General features: G+C 55.3%; 3 protein-coding genes across 5 annotated transcripts; 2 read left to right on the top strand and 1 right to left on the bottom strand.

Annotated features, from left to right (window-relative positions):
- The first annotated feature begins 507 nt into the window (after positions 1-507).
- PCYT2 (phosphate cytidylyltransferase 2, ethanolamine) lies at positions 508-12049 on the top strand. Of its 2 annotated transcripts, XM_064522933.1 has the most exons (13): positions 508-680; positions 1214-1302; positions 1996-2157; positions 4261-4327; positions 4831-4915; positions 5838-5882; positions 7282-7420; positions 8054-8136; positions 8353-8430; positions 9029-9094; positions 9359-9424; positions 9930-10018; positions 10740-12049. In XM_064522933.1, exons 1-13 carry the CDS (start codon positions 523-525, stop codon positions 10828-10830), a joined length of 1218 nt encoding a protein of 405 aa, XP_064379003.1. In that variant the 5' UTR covers positions 508-522; the 3' UTR covers positions 10831-12049. The 2 variants fall into 2 exon arrangements, with proteins under 2 accessions (XP_064379003.1, XP_064379004.1); XM_064522934.1 differs by lacking the exons at positions 508-680; positions 1214-1302 and adding an exon at positions 1322-1453.
- Positions 12050-15402: 3353 nt separating this feature from the next.
- On the bottom strand, positions 15403-16382 carry NPB (neuropeptide B). 2 transcript variants are annotated; one of them, XM_064522932.1, is made up of 2 exons: positions 15954-16382; positions 15403-15592 (listed from the first exon to the last, which is right to left on the bottom strand). In XM_064522932.1, exons 1-2 carry the CDS (start codon positions 16251-16253, stop codon positions 15464-15466), a joined length of 429 nt encoding a protein of 142 aa, XP_064379002.1. In that variant the 5' UTR covers positions 16254-16382; the 3' UTR covers positions 15403-15463. The 2 variants fall into 2 exon arrangements, with proteins under 2 accessions (XP_064379002.1, XP_025968908.2); XM_026113123.2 differs by having other exon boundaries at positions 16041-16382.
- Positions 16383-16977: 595 nt separating this feature from the next.
- On the top strand, positions 16978-22420 carry ALYREF (Aly/REF export factor). The gene is made up of 6 exons (XM_064522929.1): positions 16978-17508; positions 17804-17935; positions 20445-20592; positions 20682-20745; positions 20918-21098; positions 22132-22420. Exons 1-6 carry the CDS (start codon positions 17005-17007, stop codon positions 22144-22146), a joined length of 1044 nt encoding a protein of 347 aa, XP_064378999.1. The 5' UTR covers positions 16978-17004; the 3' UTR covers positions 22147-22420.
- The last annotated feature ends 70 nt before the right edge of the window (positions 22421-22490 follow it).

Here is a 22490-nt window from a genome sequence, read left to right as displayed (position 1 = left end):
ATGAGGCTGCTGATGGAGGAGCTCGGGCTGGAGATCCCGAGCTACGACCGGTGAGTGAGGGGGGCGGCCGGCCGTGGGGCGGCGGCCGTGCCGTGGGGTGGCCGTGGGGCGGCGGCCGTGCCGTGGGGTGGCCGTGGGGCGGCCGTGCCACGGTGCGGCCGGGCCGCGCTGTGCTGACCCCCCCGTCTCCGGCAGGGCGCGGGACCCCATCTTCGCGCTGGCGGAGCCGCTGCGCCCCGGCGAGGAAGGCACCCACTCGCGGAAGCCGGTGGCCCCCCCGCGCGGCGCGGATCCGCCGTCGGCCGCGGCGCCGCGGGAGGAGCCGCCGCCCGCCCGGCCCGGGGGCTGGCTGGGCCGCGGCTGCAGCAAGGGCGCCCGGCGCAGGAAGAGCAACTGACGGCGGCGGCGGGGCCCGGCGCGGGATGGCGGCGGGGCGCCCGGGGGCGGCGCCGCCGCGGTGACGCGGGGCCCGGGATGGCGGCGGGGCCCGGGGGCGGGGCCGCGGCGGTGACGCGCCCCGGGATGGCGGCGGGGCGGGGCGGGGCGCGGGCGGGGGCGGGGCGCGGCGGCACCGCCGCTGACAGCGGCGCGGCCATGCTGCGGAACGGCGCGGCGGCGGGCGGCGGGGCGGCGGCGGGCGGCGCGGGGCACCGGCCCGTGCGCGTCTGGTGCGACGGATGGTGAGTGGCGGCGCGGCCGGCAATAAACGGAGTTCGCTGAGCTGCCGCCTCCGGCTCGTCTGTGACCGCCGCGGCGGGGCGCGGGCCGGGCCGGGCCGGGGAGCCCCGGGGAGCCGCGGCCGTCCCGGGTGCCCTTCCCCGGCGGCGGCGGGGACCGGGATCCGCCCGGGGCTGAAACGGCCCCGCCGCTCTGCTGCTGCACCGCGGTGGGGGGAGACCGCCCAGCCCCTGCCGGTGGCGCTGGAGCCGGCAACGCTGGAGCCCCGTGCCGGTGCCGCCGGTGCCCTTTGGCTCCCGGAGCCGTGGTGCGACCGGGGCTGCGCTCGGGCGCTGGGTCCCCTTCCCGGAACAAGTTCATCGCGGCGTGACGGCGCGCGGCCCTGGTTCCCCCGATTAACTAGCCGTAAACACGTTAGTCACCGCTGGCAGTAACAGATAGCGGCGAGACCTTCGGCTCCGCGGGGACGTCGCCCGCGAGGCCGCGGCAGCCTGCTTCCCCGCGCCCCGGCTCACGCGGGCCTTTGCCTTTCCAGCTATGACATGGTGCACTATGGCCACTCAAACCAGCTGCGCCAGGCTCGGGCCATGGGAGATTATCTGATTGTTGGAGTCCACACGGACGGTAAGAGGTTTTCTCAGCTTTTCACCTCACGCTACCTCTAGAATCACCCAGCAACGTTAGCCCTGGGGCAGCGAAGATCCTGGTACAGAGCAGATTCCTTTCCACATCTCAAGGAGCAGCAACTGCCAAAAGAAAAGTGTATCTTCCCTGGGTAAGGGAGTGGAGTTATCCTTTTCGCTCTTTCCTCAGTGCTGCATAGATAGTGCAGAGTTTGCAAGGTTCTTTGCAGGGGTGATGTGTATTATGAAAAGAATTCAATCAGTTAAAAATCCATGCTGTTATCCTGGCGCAAACTGCAGAAGTGATATCCCAAATCACATTTCAGTGTGGAGAAAACGTGTTTCAAGCCCATGTGAAAGTACGCGTACTGGGAATTTGTTCTTGCATATGAAGATGGATTTCAGATTGATTTTATTTTTGGTGCATATTTGCTAACATGAACCAAGTGTAGCACGAAGATACTGATAAAAAGGGAATTTCCTCTTTGGGGACTGCCAGGAAGCCCAGGTGATCTCCTCCCTAAGACACATCTGGTTACAAGGAGTCACCATTTTCTTTTGTCTTCAAAGTTAATTCCAGGGCCGTCCTTCCAGTGAAGCTCACCTGCCTGTGAACCGAGTAAGGCTCCTGTGGGTGAAAGTGCCCATAGCTGTGGTGTGTATTTCTAATTGAGATTTTCTGTTTCTCACCCAGAGGAGATTGCCAAGCACAAGGGCCCCCCTGTCTTTACGCAGGAGGAGAGGTACAAAATGGTGCAAGCCATCAAGTGGGTGGATGAGATTGCACCAGGAGCTCCCTACGTCACCACACTGGAAACCTTGGACAAATATAACTGTGACTTCTGCGTGCACGGTGGTGAGTGGTGTTCTGAGGTGACACGTGTATTGCCGCAGCGCCTCTGGGCCTTGCGTGCGCTTGCTTCTCTTGCTGCGCGCCAAGGAGTGTTCTGGCTGGCGCTGACGATCAGCAGATGCCTCATTTGCACAGACTTCTGTCTTGCCAACACCTGCGCTGGTCAGGGCAGCTACTGCTGCTTGGTATTCTGGGGAAGTGTGTTTGCACGACAGGCACGGTAAGCGTGGTCAGCTCAGCTCCCCTGGTTTCAGGCATCCCTTTTGGTTACAAAGATGAGGTGTGTTGTCTGACAGCTATCCTGAGATTGCCACTGGCACAAGCAAGGATTTGTAAATAGTTATTTAACAGTGGAAAACAGCGTTATAAAGGCAAGAGTACAGAAATACAATCGTGTTTATATCTACTTATCCTGAGATGAGATCAGATATGAAGGGCTTCTTTCTCTTTCTCCAGCTGATAAGCTGGATAAGTGCTTAGCTGACTGTGTGGTCTGAGGCCTAGTTCTTATATGAACATCTTTCAGTTTACAGTCACTGAAGAGAAACTGTTCTGAGGAAACATTCTTGTTTTCCTACCCTGTCCCTTTCCCTGGGCTGCTTCTTGGGTTCATTCAGCTTCAGCCCCTTCTCTCTACCCCGCTGAAGGTACTTTGTTAATTTAATTAGGAGTAGTCTTTGTGCTCGTCTCACTTCTCTTCATTTGATCCCAGCTCCCTGCTAGCAATAGTTCAAGTATTTCATTAAATATTATATATTAATACACATTAAGTCATTACTCTTCCATAAGATAGAAGTGCTTTTTCACCTGACAGGATGGTTATCAAATTCCTTGTTAACTTTCAATGTGTTTTTTTAATGTATTGGAACATTATCCCTAAATATAATGCCTGTAACTTGCTATTACGCGTTTTGCTTTTTTATGGAATTAACACTTGGAGCCGCATTACCATTGCTTGTTTGAGACCAGACGTGATGGTAATTGCCTGCACTGAAAGTGTGTTTTTGGTACCTGACCCTGTACTAGTCTCAAAGAGATTATGACAACAGAGAAGCCCTGGTGGCCTTCGCTCCAGTTTTCCTGCACTTATCCCCTCTGCCAAAACATTCAGTACTTCTACGTGGATGATAATCCTAGATGCTGCAGCTTTGCCAGGCCATGTTTGTGCAAAAGAAAGGTTTTGAAATAGCTGAGCTTAACTGGGAAAAGATGACAGATAGCAAATCCAGTGTTTCTGCCTCTCTCTTGGCACATAGAGCAGTACTAGCAATATGTTCTCCCCACCTGCCTTCGCTGTGTACCCTGAGGTAAAGGTGTGGAATTTTAGAAGGACTTAACAGCTTTTTCTGAGCATGCCACAGCAATTATGTAAGAGTGAGTACTAGTGAGTTTCCAGTGCCTGCACTGTGTACTGGGTGTTTTGCCAGGTGGAAGCCTACTTAGGTTTTCACTTGTGAATATTTGAAACTATTGCTAAAGTCAGGTGAGAGGTGTTTTTGTAGGATGAGTTAGGAACCATGCCCAAGTAAGAACCAGAACTAACTTTGTAGTACGAGCATAGTCTTACGATGAAACAAAGCCCGCTCTGTTTAGCTTATTGGTAACTTCAAAAGGTCTACTGACGTCGTTACAGAAGTGCCATCGCTGAAGGAAAGCACTAGGTATTGAAGGATCGTTTAACTAATTGGGAAAGTTGTAGCATAAGCTAATGGCTGAAACCAGTGCTAGCGAAAATAAGGTTAAGTTACTTTTCAACACTGAGGTTAATGGTAGCTGTTTGTTGCCACTCAGACAATAATTCAGTCACGTCTGCCGTTGGACTCGCTGCAGAGGCAGCCAGATCAGATTTTCTGGACTATCTAAAAGATGGTGGACTAGATGGGCTAATGGTGTTTAGCATCCAGGAATATGCTTTTCTCCACAGTCAGGGAAGTTTTGCAAACCCCTGGCACTTCCATGGGATGCGAGATGTTGGCTGGGATTCAGATTGCGGGAGTTCTTGTCTGGCATGCTTGCTGGGCATACTCAGCTATCGCCGTACTTCCAAGGTAGCCTTTGTGCAGGACGGTGTGTGGATGTGATTCTGAGGCTTTTCCTTCTCTGCAGATGATATCACACTAACGATAGATGGCAAGGATACCTATGAAGAAGTGAAGACAGCTGGACGATACAGGTAACCCGTTTCCACTTTAATTTCTTGTCCTGTTTTGAGCAGAGTTTCTGGGAGTTCCTGCCCTGACAGGACCTCAGATGAAGCACAGCTGTCTTCAGGTCACACTTCCATTTGCTGTAATGTATTAGAGCTTTAGCTGCTCTCGCAGTTTTGGCTTCTGGGAAGCGTTGCAGGCTGGCAGTTGACCGGCAGGGCCTTCCTGTCCCTGGCATATGGCAGTTCTCATCTTGAAGCCTCATTGGGAGTTAGCTCTGTTGGGAAGGCTGCGCAAGGCAGGTTTTCCTCATATGACCTGCTCCTGCGGGGTGAAAAAGATGCAGAGGATCAGCAAACAAATATTATATTCTATATGGAGAGATGAGAGTGGGAAGATTTTTTTTCTCAGGCCATTCCCTGGGTTGGATTTATCAGATTTCTCAGACGTTCCTGTGGTAATGGGGGCAAGGAAAAGGCATACGCTCCTACCACAGCTTCTGCTTTATCCCTTGCTTATCTCCCTGCAGGGAATGCAAACGCACGCAGGGTGTGTCCACTACTGACCTGGTTGGCCGCATGCTGCTCATGACTAAGGCTCACCACAGCAACATAGTGAGTCAGAGGGCTGTGGGTGGTGGGAGTGTGGAGCCTAGGACATAATCCAGCTCTTCCCTTTTGCTGTCCCAAATGGCAGCGGTGCTTCTAGGTCTGGGTGTGTGGAGAACTGGCAAGCTGATTATGGGCAGTGGCAGCAGAATCCTCTGCTTACATTTGCTTAAGCCTGACCGAGATTACAGTGTAGATCCCATGCTGCTTTGGCAGGGAGTGGGGAAATAAAAGCTCTGATCTCTGATAATTGCTGTGGGCTTCAGGAATGTTATGGGAAAGCCTGTGGCTTCTCTGAGAGTGAAATTGCATAGTGCAGCCACATTGATCTAGTCCCTCACTTCTGTCAGAATAGAAAAGTCCCGTTCTTACCACTGAGATGCATTTTTTTGCTTACTACTGGCTCTGAGTCTCATCAGACCCTTCTTGAGTCTGCTCAGCTAACTACACAGTAGAAAGCTGATCTAACCAAAGAAAAAAGAAAGTCATTTTCTGCTGGATTAATGAGTTGAATTGACTCGGTATACAATCCAGTGAACTGCTTGTGTGAAGGAGTGGGTCTGCAGAGAGATCTGAGCCCGTCTCCAGTGGCGTGTCCTTGGAGGAGGGAGGGACATTGCCTTCTTAGTGGCCTGCCTCGTTGAGGAGGGACGTAGGTGCGCAACGCTATCAGCTCTGCAGGTTGGGCAAGAACCACTGTCCCTGTGCGGTGCCAGACTGGGATCAAATGAGGGCAGGTTCCATCTAACTAATGCTGAGACGTGACTGTGGTTTAGATATTAACTAGCTTATCAGCATTTAGTGTCAGGTATCAATGGTGTCCAGCCTGAGCAGGGACTTCCCAGCACTTCTGCCACACGCAAACATATTTTTGGCTGATTGAGCTATGCGTGTACTTAAACATTTTCATTCTTTGCTCTCCCTGCAGGATGAGGACCTAGACTATCGAAAACACACTGACAACTTTGGGAAGGTAATTTTGTGAGTTCCGGGTTTGAGTGTCTGGTTGTTCCACTCCTGGCGTGAGAAGGATTCCAGATGTGCTTTCTGGCCTGTATTGCAGGCTTGGCTTTTTCACACTTAGTAGTAACCTCAGTAAATCTCTGCCACCCCTGTAAAGTAGCTACTGCAGTCAGTGAAATAGGTGGGGCTGCACAGGGCCAGCACACTGGTGGAGTGAACTCTGTTTTAGTGGCACCACAGACCTGCTGCACCCATTGAGCCTTTGCAGTTTCTCTGGCTTGCCTATAAATTGTTTTTTTCGCCACTTTCCTTGGGATCCAGCTCCCTGCTCTTCCAGCCCAGGGACAGCCTCTGTGGATACTCCTTTTAGTGCTGTGCGTTGAGTCTGGGCGGTGTTTATGCAGCAGGCACGTGACTAGCATGCAGTTCTGCACAGAATTCACATGCCTGGTCTTCAAATAGCAGAGCACTCTTACTGGGGTTCTCTGCAGTTGTGTTCAGCCCACGTCTTGGGCTGCCTCTGAAGAGCTATTGGACTCTTTCTTTCCCTGGGCGTCCCTGTTTAACAAGACCCTGGACCTACAGCTTGAGCAAGTTCTTCACTCACTTGGGTTTTCCTGGTCTTGCAGACCAGGCTGAATCGTCCTCTTTGGTCTCTTACATGTTAGATTATTTTCAGCAGGCTCTAAGGGGTCTGTTGCACTAACGTGCCTGTTTTCTGGTTCTTGGATGTGAGGAAACATGTCTGGGCACCAAGTACTCTGGAAGACTCCTGTCAGCTGAGTCCCCCTTCTATATACTGCTATTTGTGTGGCATGTCCTGCTGTTAGCTGAATTGTCTTTAGTCTCTTAAGTCTTTTAGAGCTGCTAACGTCAGGAGGACAAAGCAGATGCCGGAGCAGGTGACTCAGTGGCTGTTTCCAAAATTGCCACGCGGCGGAGCTAAAACTCTGTCTGCTGTTGCACCCGTGCTGGGGCTGGGATCGGCTCACTCTTGAGCTCTGGGCGATCTCCTTCCAGTGATCAGCTTAGCGTGGATTTGTGCAGGTGAATGGGTAGGCAGCCCTACAGCTCAAAGAGCGCATATTCCTAGGAGGATGTGGGTAGGTTGTGCGTTGTCTACTGGTTCAGTTAGTAAGCCCTGCCTCTCCTGGAAGTCCTAGACTGTCCTGTAGCCTTCTCAGCATCTTCTTACCTGCCTGCTTAGCAGATGATTAGATTGTCTGACAAAGTGAAAAGGGGTGTTTGTGAGATTGCTCAAATATTTAGTGCCAGGAACGTAGGAAGTGCAAGCTGCTAAGAGTTGTGATTCTTTCTAGCAAGTTAAGGTATAGCCCTGCCTACAGGTTTATTCTGGGGGATGTGTGTGCGTTGTCCCAATTGCCTCCTGAAACCTGCTGTTTTCCTAGGGGCCAAAAGGTCGCAGTCCCTGGACTGGAGTCTCACAGTTCCTGCAGACATCTCAGAAGATAATCCAGTTTGCATCTGGGAAGGAACCACAGCCAGGAGACACTATAATCTACGTGGCTGGAGCCTTTGACCTGTTCCGTATCCTTGACTGTTTTGTCAAGAGAGTAGTGCTGGTCTGCTTGTCCGATATTCTCATGCTTTTAGGCACTGGATTAGGATATTTGCCTCTTCTTTTTTTTTTCTGTAGGTGTGTATGTGAGGGAGGAGGCAGGAGTTCTTACTGGCAGTTTCTTAGCCAGTAACAGGATGCTGAGAAAAGAGCTACAGGTCCTCCGTAGAGAGGATTTCTGGCTGTTGGAGGACTTCAGGAGAGAAAATGGTTGGATGCTCTAAGATCATACTCTAATCCCTCTTGAGGACTGGCTGTCACAGATCAAGTGACTGCTGTTTAGAAAGTGCAGGGCTTTCGGAGTAGACGCTTCCTCCCCAAGACAGTCTTTGAGGCATTGTGCCAGAGCGCCTGAAATGGGTAGAAATTTTGGACAAAGGCAGCACTGAAACTATGTAAGCTGAAGCTAAAAAGATGACTGACTTTTGCCCAGAACCTGTGGAACCAGAGGAGGAAGGAAGCAACCGTTTCTAGCACACAGGCAGCAAGAGATATAAAAATAAAACCTTGGGTTTCCTGTCTCCCACTGTGGTTTCCCAGTGCATTTGTTTCCTTCTCCCTCACTCTCCCTTTCAGCTTCAGTTCCTTAAACAGGTCTGCAGATATTGGGCATGTGGATTTCCTGGAGAAGGTTCACCAGCTGGCAGAAAGACCCTACATCATTGCTGGGCTGCACTTTGACCAGGTCTGAATGTGACATTGCCAAAGTGTTGGCTCCCGTGGCCACATTACCTCACTGACAGAGCAGTCTGGCATCTCCTCTTTCTGAAATAAGCATGCTGTGCTCTAGAAGCCAAGGAGAGGGATGTATTGGCCAACACAGGATTGCAGTGTTGGGAGAAAGGGAGGTGGAAGGGGTTGCTTTGTGTCCCTTCTAATGGTGGCTGGTGCTTTGCCGTAGGAAGTAAACCGTTACAAAGGGAAGAACTATCCCATCATGAACATCCACGAAAGAACACTCAGCGTCTTAGCCTGTAGGGTAAGTGTCTACAACTCTGTCACTCCTGCACTCTTCCGGAAATTGCCTGGGAGTTGGTGTTGTCCACTTAGTAGCCAACAGTCTTGCACGAGTTCTTTAATGTGCACTGAGAAGGCCAAGTCAGACTGATCACTTTGGCTACCAGAGGTCCTGGTTGCTCCTGTGAGGAGTCGCTGGGCTCATCCTGGCTAACCTGAGGTGTGGAACCCTTTCGCCTCTCTTCCACTGGCGACAAAAAGGCAGAATTCTTTGCAGAGTGCTGCTCTGCACTACGTTAAAGACAACTGTGTTCCTGCAGAAAGGTATCCACCTTTTTGCACCAGGGGAGAAAATTCCTGGCAAACAAATGTAGGGATCCCCAGAAATGATTGCCCTGAGCAATTAATCTTTGGATTTGCTGTGTACACATTACCAGAAGGTGTATTTTGTAGTGGAAGAAAAAGGTGCTGTGTGACAAGTACTGGAAGGTAAACTCGCTTTCCAGTTCCCTTATTTGAGTTCCTAAATCCATAACCAGATGAGCTGCTCAAGTATGTTTAGGAGACAGACTGGGTTCTGTTTTTGTGAATCTGGACACTTTACCTGGTTTCTCTTCTAGTACGTCTCAGAAGTGGTGATTGGAGCTCCCTATGCCGTCACTTCTGATCTGCTGGATCACTTCAAGGTGAGAGTCTCTGTATATAGATAGATGTTCATGAAGGTGTTGGTCATTGATGTGCTGAGGGAGCTGAGGTGGTGCAGGAAAACACAGGGGTGTAGAAGAGAGATTGTCCTGCTCGGCATGATTACAGGGAGCTTGGGTCGTGTCACCAAGCCTAGTACATGAGGGTTGGCTTTGCTGATCTCCAGTGAGGGCAGTGGTGGGGAAAGTTCCTTTCATCTTTCGAAGGGAACATGATAATGTCAGTGACTTTGTGCACCCTTCTAGGTAACGCTTGTGTGCCATGGGATGACTGAGGTGGTGCCAGACAAGGATGGTTCTGATCCGTATGAGGTAAGCTGCCAGCTGCTCTCATCTATGCTTCCTGCTCTCTGCCTTTGTCCCCGTCTGTGTTAGATACAGCATGTCTTTGGTCATGTTCCCGAGCTGAGAATCAGTACTGCAGTGGATGCTATCCAAGCAAGTCCTTGGCAGGTGATTCTGTTTTTCACCCTTCCCCGAGGTAGATACTTGGAGCAGAGCCTCTAAATTGTTCACAGCGGCTCCATTCTATTAGTCACTGTTTTGTTTTGCCTGTTTCTAATGCCTTCATGGCAGAGTGAGAAATCCTCTAATCTTTACTCTGTGCCAGCCCTAGGCAGCCTTGCTCAGTTTCCATATATGTGAAGCTCTGCTTTTGGCAGTGATTTATTCTGCTTCCTAGGAGATCACTTTGTGTCGTGCCTGGCTGGGTGCCCACAGGACCTGCCGTGACTTCTGCTCAGCTTTCTTTTACTGAGCTGTAAATCCAGAGGTCCTGCATGTTTTTCCCAGCTGAGCCCACTGTGTTTTTTCCCAGGAACCGAAGAGACGTGGTATTTTCCAGCTGGTGGACAGTGGCAGCAATCTCACCACAGACTTGATTGTGCAAAGAATCATCAAGAACAGGTTGGCTTTTTTCATCTCCCGGTTCTGTCACGTGCTGTTCAGTGTAGCTTGTCTGAGGACTAATTAACAGGATCGAACAGGAAGGAAAAGAGTTGCCTAAAGGCATAGAAGAGAGGGAATCGGGGGACAGGTCCTCCTTCTTCCACAGCTTTGTTTTGAAACTTTGGGCGGGCTGCTTAGATGTGGATTTACTGGCCTATACAGGAAAAGGAATAGCTATGCTGTACTGTGTCAGAATGTCCTTCACTGCATGTATTTTATTATTTTTCCTCCCTCTTTATTGACGATAAAATTTCCTTGCTATATTCTTGGGGATGCAGCATTCCGTTACACTCAGAGCTTTGCTCTTTTAGGCCTGAGACCTTCACCTTCAGTGACTTTGGCTCAGGCCAGTTGTAAAATTGAATTTGATATTGCAGCACTAAGTGGCCTGTCCCAAGATGGACTAAGCATAGTATAGCAACATCTTCTGCAGAGGGGGAAATAAGCAGTGTTTGTACAGTGTGGGAATCTCTGACTTCTGGAGTGATCATAGCAGTCATGGAATTGGGCTGAGTGCCGGCTCTAGAAGAGACGTGTGGGGGTTAATGGTGAGGTTTCTGAAATACTCTTGGAACAAAGCAGCATGGGAGAAGGCAGTTGCTCCCCTGTTCTGGGCTGGTTGTAGTCTCCTAGAGATATAGATGGATGAGAATCTCATGCAGTTTCCTGATTCTTGCAGGCTGGAGTTTGAAGCTAGGAACCAGAAGAAGGAAGCAAAAGAGCTGGCTGTGTTGGAGGCCATGAAGAAACTGGAAGAAGAGAAGCACTAGGCCAGCAGGGAACTGATGTATGGGTTGCAAAATGCTGCAGCCTCACCTCCTCTGGAGGAGCAAAGAGCTTTTCCAGAGAGGACCCCAGAACAAGGACACTGCTGCTGTCATGCACAGGATATTATCCCACCCTCGTCTGTCCTAGCTCTTGCACTGATTATACAGACGGAACGAGTTGGGATCCTGCTGCCTAGTTTTTCCTCCATTAATCAGCCCCTGTTCCCTTTCCCAAGAGGAGATTTGACAAAAGAGAAAATGGTTTTAATTCTAACTAATGTTTTAATATGTTGATGTGCTTTTACCTTCTGCCATTTCTGGCTTTTAGTAGATGGGAAGTGGAGCAGCTCCCCAGGCCCCCTCTGCCCCGTTCCAGGTTCTGCTGTCCTGGCTGGAGTCTGCGTTTCAGAACAGCCCTTCAGTTCGTGGCGTGGGCTGCTTTACAGACTGGAGAGAACCACCTTCCCGGGGAAAAGGACGCAGCACTCACGGTTCCCCTTGTGAGCTGTTGGTTAGGGATGTTAGGCTGTCAGTGTGACTGCCGCTGGAGATGCTGACTGTGTCCTGTGCTATAAGATTCCCTGTGCTGACTCTTCTCTGCTGCTGCATCTGCACAAATACCAGACACAAAGCTGCTTCTGGTTTAACTGGATAAAGCCTTTCTCCAGCTGTGACTGTGCATCATTTGTTTCCCCCAGTAACCGGCAGCAGCTCAGCATCTGCTGAGGGTGAGTGGCTAGCAGCAAGGGACCCGCAGTGCTCGTGCTTTCCCTGGTGAGTAGAGGAATTTCTCTGCGTGAGGAGTGGGAACGTTGCGGCGGGGAGTTGCCAAAGGCTCTGCCGGTCGCACGACACGCAGGAGACCCAGTTCTACATGTAGACCGTGCTCAGACCTCTGCTGGCTGTTGCTGCCGGAGTTCACGTTGTGTCTCGTAGGTGTCACCTAAGGGAGTTACCTTGTGAGCTGCAATTCCGTGTCTCTTTTCTTAAGGTTGAAATGCAGCGTGTTCACCTCCTCTGGGAAGCGACAGGGCCCGAGGAGGATGGGTCTGGGAGAAGTTAGGTGCTGGGCTGAGCCCTCTTCTGCCTCTTACATTCCAGGGTGCCGTGCGGGGTGTCTCGGGCCGCTCCCTGCACTGTGCTGTACAGTCCTTCCAAGCTGGTTCTTTTCTTTCCTCTCTGTTGTACACTTCTGTTGCTGATCACTAATAAAATGTTAGAGTCATGTGTCCGTCTCTCTGGGCCTTGAGTCCAGGCAGCAGAAAGCTGCCAGGCCTTTGGATGGAACCGTCTTCAAAAGAAGCTTTTCCCTAGGAGCGCTAGCTAGAATTCAGTGAGAGTTCACTGGAGGTATGAAAACAAAGTATTTGCCCTTGGGCAGACCAGCCTCAGCTCTGGGAGAATGTTAAATTTGTTCTGGCACAGGGGTTAGAGATCACTGTGGAGCCAGAAGCCATTTGTTTTTTTCCTGTGAGGAGGTTTTTGCTGAATTCAGTGAAGAGTTGAGCTAGACAGTGCGAGGGGACCTTTGCTAGGCCGTGTTTTGGGGTTTTATGCTTGCTGTGCTCTAAAGCTGCAGCAGAATTTGCATGGCAGTCACACGAACCAGGGCAGGGAGGGAGCTGGGAGGTGGTTGAACGCTTCTGCTGTGAAGTCCGTCTGCTGTGACGCCGGGAGGTGTGGGCAAGCGAACCTCGCGGGTCTGTTCTGCCCCGGGCGGCTCTGGCGTGGCGGTGGCCTGTGCCGATCTGTCGCGGAGCTCGGGCGGAGAGCTCACGTCTGTGTAGCTGCTCATCCCAGACCCGGTGCTCTCGTACTGGCATTTCGGTAACGAGTGACCAGGTGTTATCTGCAGCCAAGACACCCAGCTGTGCGGGAACAGTCCCAGCCCGGGCACAGGGCGGGGGGGGGCTGGAGAACTTGAAAAGCCTCCTTTCCACCCCGAAACGTAGCTGGAGCCCCCTCGGGTGCCTCTGAAGGACTGGCAGACCCGTCGCGGTGCTGAGCGTCGGTGACCAGGGGCGCGAGCTTGTCCCAGGCTGCCCCGAGCTGCGCCTGCAGCTTCAGGCGCCTCGCGGCCCCGCGGCTGCCGTGGGACAAGGGGGCCCGGGGAAAGGCCAGCGGTCCTCGCGCCAGGCGCCGGGCTCCCTCCCAGCAGCTGCGGGGCTCCGGGCTCCCCCCTCCCGGGGCGCCGACGGGCCGCGCGTGGCTCAGAGGAGCGGGGAGAGGGCTCGGGCCGCGCCCGGACGCCCAGCGCTGCTTTGCGGAGAGCCTCTCCCCGCGCCTCTGTGCCCGGAGCAGCGGAGGGGCAGCGCCAGGGAAGCGGGCGAGTGACCGGCTGCTGCTGCTGAGCTCGGGGAGAGGGGAGACGCGTCTACCGCCTGCCTTGCCCGGCCAGCTGGCCGCGGGCTCCTGGCTGCCCTGGGAAGCCTCTGGCCGGGCCTCCTGCCGCAGCGGTGATGCTCCCCGGTCCGGGGCAGCAAAGCCTCCCTGCCGGGGGGCCGCGCGTCCCTGCTCGGGCTGGTGCCCCCTCGGCTCCCGCAGCACCGTCCGTCCCCTGCCAGGCTTTGCCCCGGGGCTGGGGAAGTGGCTCCTCGCCCCCGAGAAGAGCAGCAGCTCCCCGCGCTGCCCGGCCCCAGCGGGAGTCTGGGGGCAGCGCAGGGCCCCTCTCCCATGGGAAAAAGGAGAGACGGCAAACGAGTTTGTAATTAAAAACAAACGACTCGTCTGCAGTGACAAATCCGCCCCGGGCTGAGCATTTCCATGCAAAGGAGCTGCCTCTGGGCCGCAAACAGGTACAGTTGTTATGAAAAAACTGACAAAACCGTTTAATTTTTGCTCTCACAGCACTCGGGTGCCTGCGCGCTGGTGTCACTTGTTTGCCTGGAAACTTCAGCCTCACTTGATCAGACGGAGCAGTTCTGCCTGGTGAAGCGGCTGTTCCTTGTGGCCTCATTGCGGTTTCTGAGCAGAAATCTTTTGCGTTTGACGTTGCTCGCTCCAAGTGCCTCTGGGCCCTTCTCCTTCCACACTTGCGTTCGCTGACATCCTGTGAGTCCCAAGGGGCAAAAATGAGCACAGTAAAGCAGGAGAAAAGCTCATGAATTTCAAGTTTGTGACTTTGTTTTCTGTGTTTGTGGTGGTTTTTTTTTTTTCTTCTCCCCAGCTGCAGAAGATCTGGTCTCTGGCTCCTGAGCTGATGCCTCAGCAGCCTCCCTTGCGCTGCGCCTTTCTCCGATGTGCTGGAAGCAACGGGCTCCTTGGCTCTTGCCAGAGCACCCGGGTGCTGGGGCAGCCGTAGCCCGTGCCGCTCGCCCCGGCTGCAGCCCCGCCGCCCCGGGGAGAGGGTGACGCAGGTGAGCAGCCCCAAACCCGGCTCCTCGCGGCGCGGCTCCCTGCACGCGGCCCCAAGGGACGCAGCAGCGGAGCCTCTCGCCCCGCGGGGCAGCTCCAGGAGGGACACGCGGGTGGAAAGGACCCCGGCGTGGAGCCGGTGCCTTGCGGCCGATGGCAGAAGGAGCTCGTGCAGCGCTCGGCCCTGGAGGCCGCTCCTGTCGCCGCGGCCGGGCGGGGACGAGCCAAGCGCTGCAGCGGTGTCGGAGGTACCCGGGACCAGGGAAACGGGGCTGTGCTCGGTGGCTGCCGGATTTGCATGGGAAGGTCACCTCAGAGGGAACGGGAACCGGGGCCAGCGGTTGGGGCTGCCGGCCAGGAAGGCACCGCTGCGGGGGCAGGAGGCGAGCCGTGGCAGCGACGTGCTGGTCATGGCCAGCATGTGATTTCTTTTCCGCAGGGGGCTTGGAGCAGCCGCGGGTACCCAGCAGGCACCGTCCGCTCACGCGGGTCCCCGGCCCTCCAGGGCTCCGCGCTGGGGCTGGCGTTAGGCAGGGCACCAGGCAGCCCCTGCGCCTGGGGACACGGGGGTGGCCGGGGCCACCACGGGCGACACGGCCTCCTCCAGCCGCCCTGTCGTGCTCCGTCGGCAGCCGAGCGCTGCCGCCTGCCCTCGCGTTCGGCTCCGGGGCCCTGGGCGAGACGCCTGGTGCCCGGCCCCGGGTCCGGCCCTGCCGCCGCTCTGGGGCCAGCCCCAGGCTCGCTCGGCCTGCCCAGGCAGCCGGCCTCCGCGCGCGACCAGCCACAGCGAGGGGACTCGGCAGCCACAGGGGCAACGTGCAGCCCCTGCAGCGGCTCTGCTTGCTGGTGCCTGCGGCAGCGGGTGCGAGCTGTGTTCGGTGCTGGGGCACGCCGGACTCGGCCCCCCAGGGCCAGGAGGGCCGTTTCCCAGGTGCTGCACCAGCCCCGCGTGTCCGTCTCACTGGGAGGCTCCTGGGCTGTGCCAGCGCCCTGGCCGGCGCAGTCCCGGGCTCCTCCCAGCACGGAGCCACGGCTCCTCCTGGCTCCATCCCTAAAGCTCCCGCCGCTCCAGAGGCGGCACAGCCGCAGGCTGGTGCTGCTCCACGTGGGTCCCGGTGCGGCGGGTCCCCCTGACCCCCAGGCGCTCCCCCTCCCCACGGCTGTCCCGGGGCGGCTCCCCCCACCCCATCCCAAACGCCACCACAAAGACACAGAGACGGATCCAGTCCAGGTGCGTTTATTGTCGGAGCTGCCGTCCTGGCGGGGTTGCGTTGGTGCCGGCTCACGTGTCCGGGCACTCCGTGGGGTCCAGGGACATGGTCACGTCCGCCTTGCACTGGAGGGCGCCCGGCACTCCAGGCAGCGCCTGGCAGCTCTGCAGCTCCGGGGACACATCTGTCACGCACGGCACCTGCGGGAGAGACCGTCAGCGGCAGGACCGGCACCCCCGGGGAGCATGGCGCTGCGGGGGCCAGGGCGCCCTCCGTGCCCCAGGGCCTTGCGGGCGGTGCCCCCACTCCTGGTGCTCGCCGGGGCTCGGAGCGCGGCGGGGGCACCCAGGGAGCCTGCGGTGCTCCCGGTCCCTGTACGTACCTGCGCCTCGGAGCCCTGTCGGAGGAGCCGGGGTGCCCCAGCCCCCGCCACGGCCCAGAGCCTCGCTGGGATGCGGGGAGCCCCGGGGCTCCCTGTGCTCCGCGGGCAGACGACTCGGCTCCTGCTGCTCGCTAAGGCGTGGAGCCCCCCGGGGCCCCGCTGCCGGTTCCAGTACTCACCGTGGCGCAGAGCCCTGGGGAGGGCCTGGGGAGCCGCCCTGCCGCGGCGCCGGCCGTGCCTGATCCCGGGGGCGGCCGGGTACTCACCGCAGCGCGTGGCCGCAGGCGGGGGCCGTGCTGGGCAGCGCCGTCAGCATCGTCGCGGTGGATGCCGGGCGAGCGGCGGAGGCCGGAGAGCAGCCCCGAGGCTCTGCCCACCGAGTAGTAGCTGGGTCCGGCCGCCTGCCGGTACCAGGCCGCCGCGGGGCGGCACAGCAGGGCCAGGGCCAGCGCCAGCTCCAGCCAGCGGGCAGCACGCATGGTGCCGGCGGGACCGCGCTGGTGCCGGGGCAGCCGCCGCTGCCGCCTTTATAGGCAGGTGGGGGGGCGCCAAGCCCACCTCGGCTGCGCCGCCCCGCCGCGCCGCGGAGCCCGCCCCCGGGCCGCATCACCCGGGGAAGGAGCTGCTCGCCCCGGCCCCGGCCCCGCTCGCTGCTGCGTCCTGGCACCTGCCCCAGCGACGGCCCCCGGCAGCCGGGGGCAAGCTCGGAGCGGGTCCCGGCCGTGGGGAACCGGGTCCGGCTGCCGCCCCGCGCCCCCTCCCTCCCCCGCCGCGGGGACCAGCGGCTCTGCCCACGGCCCGGGCAGCCCCGGGGCACGGAAGCAGACGGGACACCGGGACAAGCGGATCACGGCAACGAGTTTATTGACAGCGGTGCGGGCGGGGACGTCGCCGCCGGCGGACGAGCGGCCGGCGCCGGGCAGCGCCCTCCCCTCGGGGGACCGGGCCGGACTGGACCGGGCCCCCCGCGGCGGCGCCGTCACTCGCGGAACTTCCACTCCTGGCGGCACATGGGGCAGTGCTGCTGGACCTGCTGCGAGTTGAGCCACTTGAGGATGCAGTGCATGTGGAAGCAGTGCGAGCACTGTCCCCACACCAGCGGGCAGTCGTCGCCGGGCACCTTGCCTAGGAGCGGACACCGCGTCACGGCCCGGCCCGGCCCGGCCCGGCCCGCCGCGCCCCCCGCGCCCCGCCGCGCACTCACAGTCGGGGCAGCAGCCGTTGAAGGCCATGCGGCAGATGCCGCAGTTCTCGTCGTTGGCCACCCAGAGCCAGGAGGCGACGCCGTTCCAGCCCCGGATCCGCACCCGCATCGCCGCCCCGCCGCCCGCCCCGCTCGCCGGAAGTCCCGCCCCTGCCCCCACGGAGCCGCCGCCGCCCCATAAGGCCCCGCGCGCGAGCGCGCGCGCGGCTGCCGCGCCTTCGCCGCCAGTCCCGCCCCTTCCGCTTCCGGCGTCGGCGCAGCGCGGCCGGAAGTGCAGGCCCCGGAGTGGAGCCGCCATCATGGCCGACAAGATGGACATGTCCCTGGACGATATCATTAAGCTCAACCGGAGCCAGCGGGGTGCCGGCCGGGGCGGCCGGGGGGGCCGGGGCCGGGGAGGCGCCACCCGCGGTGGCGGGCCCGGCCGGGGCGCCGTGGGAGCCGGGCGAGCGGGCGGCGGCGGCCCCGTGCGGAACCGGCCGGTGATGGCCCGGGGCGGCGGCAGGAACCGGCCCGCGCCCTACAGCCGGGTACGGAGCGGGGCCGCGGCGGCGGCGCAGTCGCTCGCGGGGCCGGGGGCAGCGGGCGGAGGCGGCGAGCCGGGCCGGGCCGGGCCGGGCCGGGCTGGGGAGGCAACGGCGGAGGCGCGGCGGAGCGGTCGGCGCCGGGCCGAGCCGGGCCGGGCCGGGCCGGGCTGGGGGCGGTGGCGGGCAGCGGCCGTGGCGGGCCCGCTCCGCGGCCCTTTGTTCGCGCCGGCGGCAATGGGGCGCGTGGTGGGCGGAGGGAGCCCCGGGCTCGGTTAGCGAGGTGCTGGTCTCGTTGCAGCCGAAGCAGCTCCCCGAGAAGTGGCAGCACGATCTGTTCGACAGCGGCTTCGGGGCGGGTGCCGGCGTGGAGACTGGCGGGAAGCTCCTTGTCTCCAATCTCGACTTCGGTGTCTCGGATGCTGACATCCAGGTGAGCAGCCCCGACTGCCCCATTGTGCCCGGGGCCGCCGTTCACAGGGGGTTTCATTCATAGCATCTGCATCGGGTGCTTCATGTCAATGCTGTAGCCCTTGAGGCCCCCCTCTTCTCTGTGGTCTGGGGGGGTGCTCTCCAGATCCTCTAACTCTCGGTTTGTGATTGCCATATGTGTTTCTTGTGTAGCTGTTTCAATGTTGTGAAGAAGACTGCGATTCAGGAAAGCTGCTGGCTGCTTCTGAGTGCAGCTAATCGTGTTGTAAATGACTGCAAGAATGTTTGTGTGGGGAAAATGCTGTTGTTTGGCTGAATCCTTCTGTGACTTGAGAGCTTAGTATAAACTCTGTAAACATTTAAAATCTGCGTATGTCCTCATGAATTCACTAACTATACTATGGGTACATCAATTTGCTTTGTTTTTATAGGACTTGTTTACATAGTTTCTTTGTTCTAAAATCACGTTCTATTAAATGTAAATGTGTTCCTATAGGAGCATCAATCAGTGAAATTAGGAAGGCTTATTTGTGAGGGGGAACGTTCCCACTTATGCTGTAATATATACAGTTACCTTATTTCTTATGGTAGTTGAATTTTTTAGCTGAGTTACCATGTCATGGTTTTATCACCTGTTTCAGCTCTGCTTTGGTTAAAAATCTGCCAAATACTTCAGGTCAGGTGTATGGTATGATTTGTCTTTGTGGCTGAATTGATCACAACAGGGATTGAAATTGGTGCACCCACCTGGCTATAAGGGTACCATAATGTATGTGCAGTAAACCGTACAGCCACCAACACTTGCAAATGTGAGGTGCGTCCCCACTAGAGGGCTTTCCTAGCTTGGTTACATTGCAAAACACTTCAAGTTGGCTTTTGGTCCTAATGTCCCTCACCAGGAGATAAATGCTTTTTCCTCTGTTAATTCATTTCAGTTACCCTATATGTTAATGTCTGGAGAATGGAGAGTGAGTGTTTTTTTTCAGGTCACCTAGTTAACATTTGATTGGGTGATGCACTTAAAGCCACTTCTTTTTCCTATTTGAAGTTAGCTTTGGTTGAAGTAAGTTTCTTGTTTGCTGTAGTCAGGCCCTCGTGTATAAGATGTGAGTCTGTAAAGTCGCCTCAGTTCAACTAGTTCTTGTGCTGTGTGTGGTAGTTAAGGTGTGTCTTCCCACTGTTGGTTTGGACTGTAGGTGCTGATGAAGTTCCACGTGTGTTTTATTTAGCAGCAAAGCTGACATAATATGTTTGCACCTAATTGTTACTACCTATCTCATAATTTAGCACTTCCTAAATCGTGCTGGTTGGTTTCCGTGTTTCTATGCTGATCATGTCATTAATTAAGGTACAGCGCAGCCCCAAGTTGTATTGGCAGGAATGGGTGACTGGAAGGAACCTAAACAAGCTTTGCTCTTGGAGGAAACGTATATAGCGTTGTACCCTGACTTTTCACTGCTGCTCATGGAGAACCAGGGTTTTCTGTAGCACGGTGAGAGAGGCTGTTTCTGAAGACATCGTTGAGCAGCTCTTCGTGTGCGCTGTGCTGCTTTATATTCCAGACGGCTCACGTGGAGTGCTGTGTTAACATGCATGTCAGTTAAATGAATACAAGGTAGAAGCAGGCATGCAGTCTTGCCTGGAGTGCTGCTTGCTTTGGAAGTGAAAGAATATTTTTGGTGCTCTTTTCAAATACTTGGATAGTAGTAGTTCCTGGAGACAGTTGGAATAATCTTCAGGCTTTGCAGTGGATAATGTAAAAGGTGGCAGGCAGTCTCCCTTTGGACATCTGACAATTCTGGTGTAGATTTTGAGCTTTCAAGGCACTAGCTGTAGTGGAAACTCACAAAGCTGTGAGATGTCCCTAGCTGATTTACTTAAAGTAGCACCCACAAAACAAAATTAGTGGCTCTGTTGCTGCCTCTTCTCATTTCCACTCTTGAAGACAGTGACAAGAGGCGTACTTCAGTAGAGGAGGACTCCTAATCTCAGTTTTGGGGATATATTCTTAAGCTCCAAAATGACTGGATTGTTTTTTTAATTTGCAACTCGTCTAGCAAAGTTTTTTTTTAAAAGAAGCCCAGCACATAGAAACTATGATCACCTTGTGAATCACTGCGTTCATAGAAATAAAGATCATTCCTCCTCTGTGAAACGAATTATTTTTAAATAATGGCCCTGTACATTCAGTCTCGGCACAAAGACATGCAGCTTCCCTGGGAGAAGCAGCAGGTCAACATCCCCTGAGCTTGCTCCACCGGCTGTACACACACACCCTGTCAGTGCTGAATAAGTCTCGCTTGCTCTTGCTGCATGTAGCTGCTTCCTGAAGTTCTTCTAATGGACTTATGTTTCCCTCTTTCATAGATTCTTTTTCTGAATTGTGATTGATGTTTTAAAAGCACCTGTACTTGCTGAAAGCTGGTTTATATAGGAAATGGCCAGTGCTTTGTCTTGGCTGTTTAGCATTAGCAGCACGGATTGCTCACTCTTCTCCTTCTGTTTCTCAGGAACTCTTTGCAGAGTTTGGGACCTTGAAGAAGGCAGCAGTGCACTATGACAGATCTGGCCGCAGTCTAGGGACAGCAGACGTGCATTTTGAAAGAAAGGCAGACGCTCTGAAAGCTATGAAGCAGTACAATGGAGTCCCCTTGGACGGTGAGTCTGCTTGGCCGCTTCTTGTGGTGACTGGAGGATTCCAGTCCCCACGTCCCCCCACGTGGACTTACTGGCTTCTCTTCTTCTAGGGCGCCCCATGAACATTCAGCTGGTTACATCACAGATAGACACACAGAGGAGACCAGCACAGAGGTGAGATGCTGCACTGCCACATGAGTTGCTGTGCCCGGTCAGCATGGGCAGCGAATTTGCGTAGCCTCTCTCTGTATAGGAAGCATGGATCCATCTTCCATTCTGCAAACTTCTGAGTGGCTGTTTGGGTTAACCAGAATGCACTATAACAGTTGCTTTTTAAAAATCACAGTGTAAACAGAGGTGGCATGACCAGAAACCGTGGTGGTACAGGAGGATTTGGTGGTGGAGGTGGCAACAGGCGAGGTAGTCGTGGTGGGAGCAGAGGGAGAGGCAGAGGAGCTGGAAGAACTTCCAAACAGCAACTCTCTGCAGAAGAACTAGATGCACAGCTGGATGCTTACAATGCCAGGGTAAGTGCTGCTCACACTCGTGGAACGTGCACCCTGCTCAGCCTGGAGCTGGGGAATGTTAACAGGGATCACTTCTCAGATCATTGGACTGAAATGGCAGGAGAGGGATCACTTCTCAGATCATTGGACTGAAATAGCCTTGCTCTGAAGCTGAGCAATGCCTTGTTTCTGCAGTTAACTTTCCAAAACACTTTATCAACTGCTGTTCCTTGCTCATCATCGAGAAATAGCCACTTTTCCAGCTTCCCCAGACTGTCTAGGACCCATGTAGGTGGAGTCCTTTGTAGCTGAAATAGCTGTCTATGAACAATAGCTGCATAACAAAACAACAGTGATAATAGGCTGGATAAATGAAAAACAAAAATAAAAACCATATGCGAAATAATGACATTGGATGCTAATAGAGAAATGGTCAGTGATGTTGTTCATGGAATACAAGTCCATGAAGTGTAAGAGCTGAATGAACTGTAAGATGAATGAAATGTAAGAGCTTCATTCAAAACTGGCTCAGGTGTCTTTGTGCCACAGCAAGGTTAATTTGTTGACAGGGCATCAAGGTTATGTGTATCGTAATCTGAATCTTGCTCGTCTCTGTAGGTGTGGGGTAAAATTGAGGTAGCAGCATGGGAGAAGCCAGAAAAATTGGTATGGACCTGTGCTGTGTTTTAGAACAGTCTTTGGAATTAGTGATGTATAAATATTAAAAAAAACAACAGCAAAGACTTGGAGGAATAGGAAGTGTAGTGTAGGGGGCCCATAGTCTTTTCTAAGCATGTCAAAGTGCAGTAGTTTAGCTCTGATCAAAAAGTTTCACCTAGTAAGTCTTTTGGTGCTTTAAACAAATTTGAATTTTAATCTGTGCATCTCTGTTGAGTAAAGCCAGTGATCTGCAGTAGTCTGAGCAGAGCGCTCTCTAGAGTAGAAGCCAGCGGATCCTATGCCCAAGACGCGAAGCTCCGTGTCCGACGCGAGCGCGGTTCTCGCGGCTGTGCGCGACCGGCCGACGCCTGACGGCGCTGTTCTTGCCTTGCAGATGGACACCAGCTAAAGCAGCGAGAGGCGGCGCATGGAAACGGACTCCAGACATCTCATTCCATGCTCTCCGGAGGGAGGGGTGTGCGACTGTGGCTACTAATATCAAGGATGGAATTTGTTTTACTTTTATGTTTTGGAATAGGTTTTAAACTCATGTAAAGGTTTTTTTTAATTCTGAAGCAGACCTGTTTTGTACCGAGTTATTTTTGGGATAAATTTTACTGGTTGCCTGTTGGGCCGAGGTGGCTTTTTCACCTTTGCCATAATAAAATAGAAACGTGTCTAGAGCTGTGCGCGCCTGCTTCGTGTCGCGGCGGGGCCGGGCCGCGCCGGCCTCCGTCCATCCGCCCGCCGGGC

This window comes from Dromaius novaehollandiae, chromosome 18 (assembly GCF_036370855.1).
Source record: "Dromaius novaehollandiae isolate bDroNov1 chromosome 18, bDroNov1.hap1, whole genome shotgun sequence".
Taxonomy (NCBI): domain Eukaryota; kingdom Metazoa; phylum Chordata; class Aves; order Casuariiformes; family Dromaiidae; genus Dromaius; species Dromaius novaehollandiae.
The sequence above is the reverse complement of the archived record's forward strand: the minus strand, read 5'-3'. Positions and strand labels throughout refer to the sequence as shown.

What these genes read in the sequence shown, in the direction of transcription:
- ALYREF (XM_064522929.1), top strand. Translation starts at nt 17,005, where the DNA reads ATGCGGCAGATGCCGCAGTTCTCGTCGTTGGCCACCCAGAGCCAGGAG. An exon ending in GGCCCGCGCCCTACAGCCGG is followed by an intron (nt 17,509 to 17,803) that starts GTACGGAGCGGG and finishes GTCTCGTTGCAG; the next exon opens with CCGAAGCAGCTCCCCGAGAA. An exon ending in CAATGGAGTCCCCTTGGACG is followed by an intron (nt 20,593 to 20,681) that starts GTGAGTCTGCTT and finishes CTCTTCTTCTAG; the next exon opens with GGCGCCCCATGAACATTCAG.
- NPB (XM_064522932.1), bottom strand. Translation starts at nt 16,253, where the DNA reads ATGCGTGCTGCCCGCTGGCTGGAGCTGGCGCTGGCCCTGGCCCTGCTG. An exon ending in CCCCAGGGCTCTGCGCCACG is followed by an intron (nt 15,593 to 15,953) that starts GTGAGTACTGGA and finishes TCTCTCCCGCAG; the next exon opens with GTGCCGTGCGTGACAGATGT.
- PCYT2 (XM_064522933.1), top strand. Translation starts at nt 523, where the DNA reads ATGGCGGCGGGGCGGGGCGGGGCGCGGGCGGGGGCGGGGCGCGGCGGC. An exon ending in CGCGTCTGGTGCGACGGATG is followed by an intron (nt 681 to 1,213) that starts GTGAGTGGCGGC and finishes TTGCCTTTCCAG; the next exon opens with CTATGACATGGTGCACTATG. An exon ending in TGACTTCTGCGTGCACGGTG is followed by an intron (nt 2,158 to 4,260) that starts GTGAGTGGTGTT and finishes CCTTCTCTGCAG; the next exon opens with ATGATATCACACTAACGATA.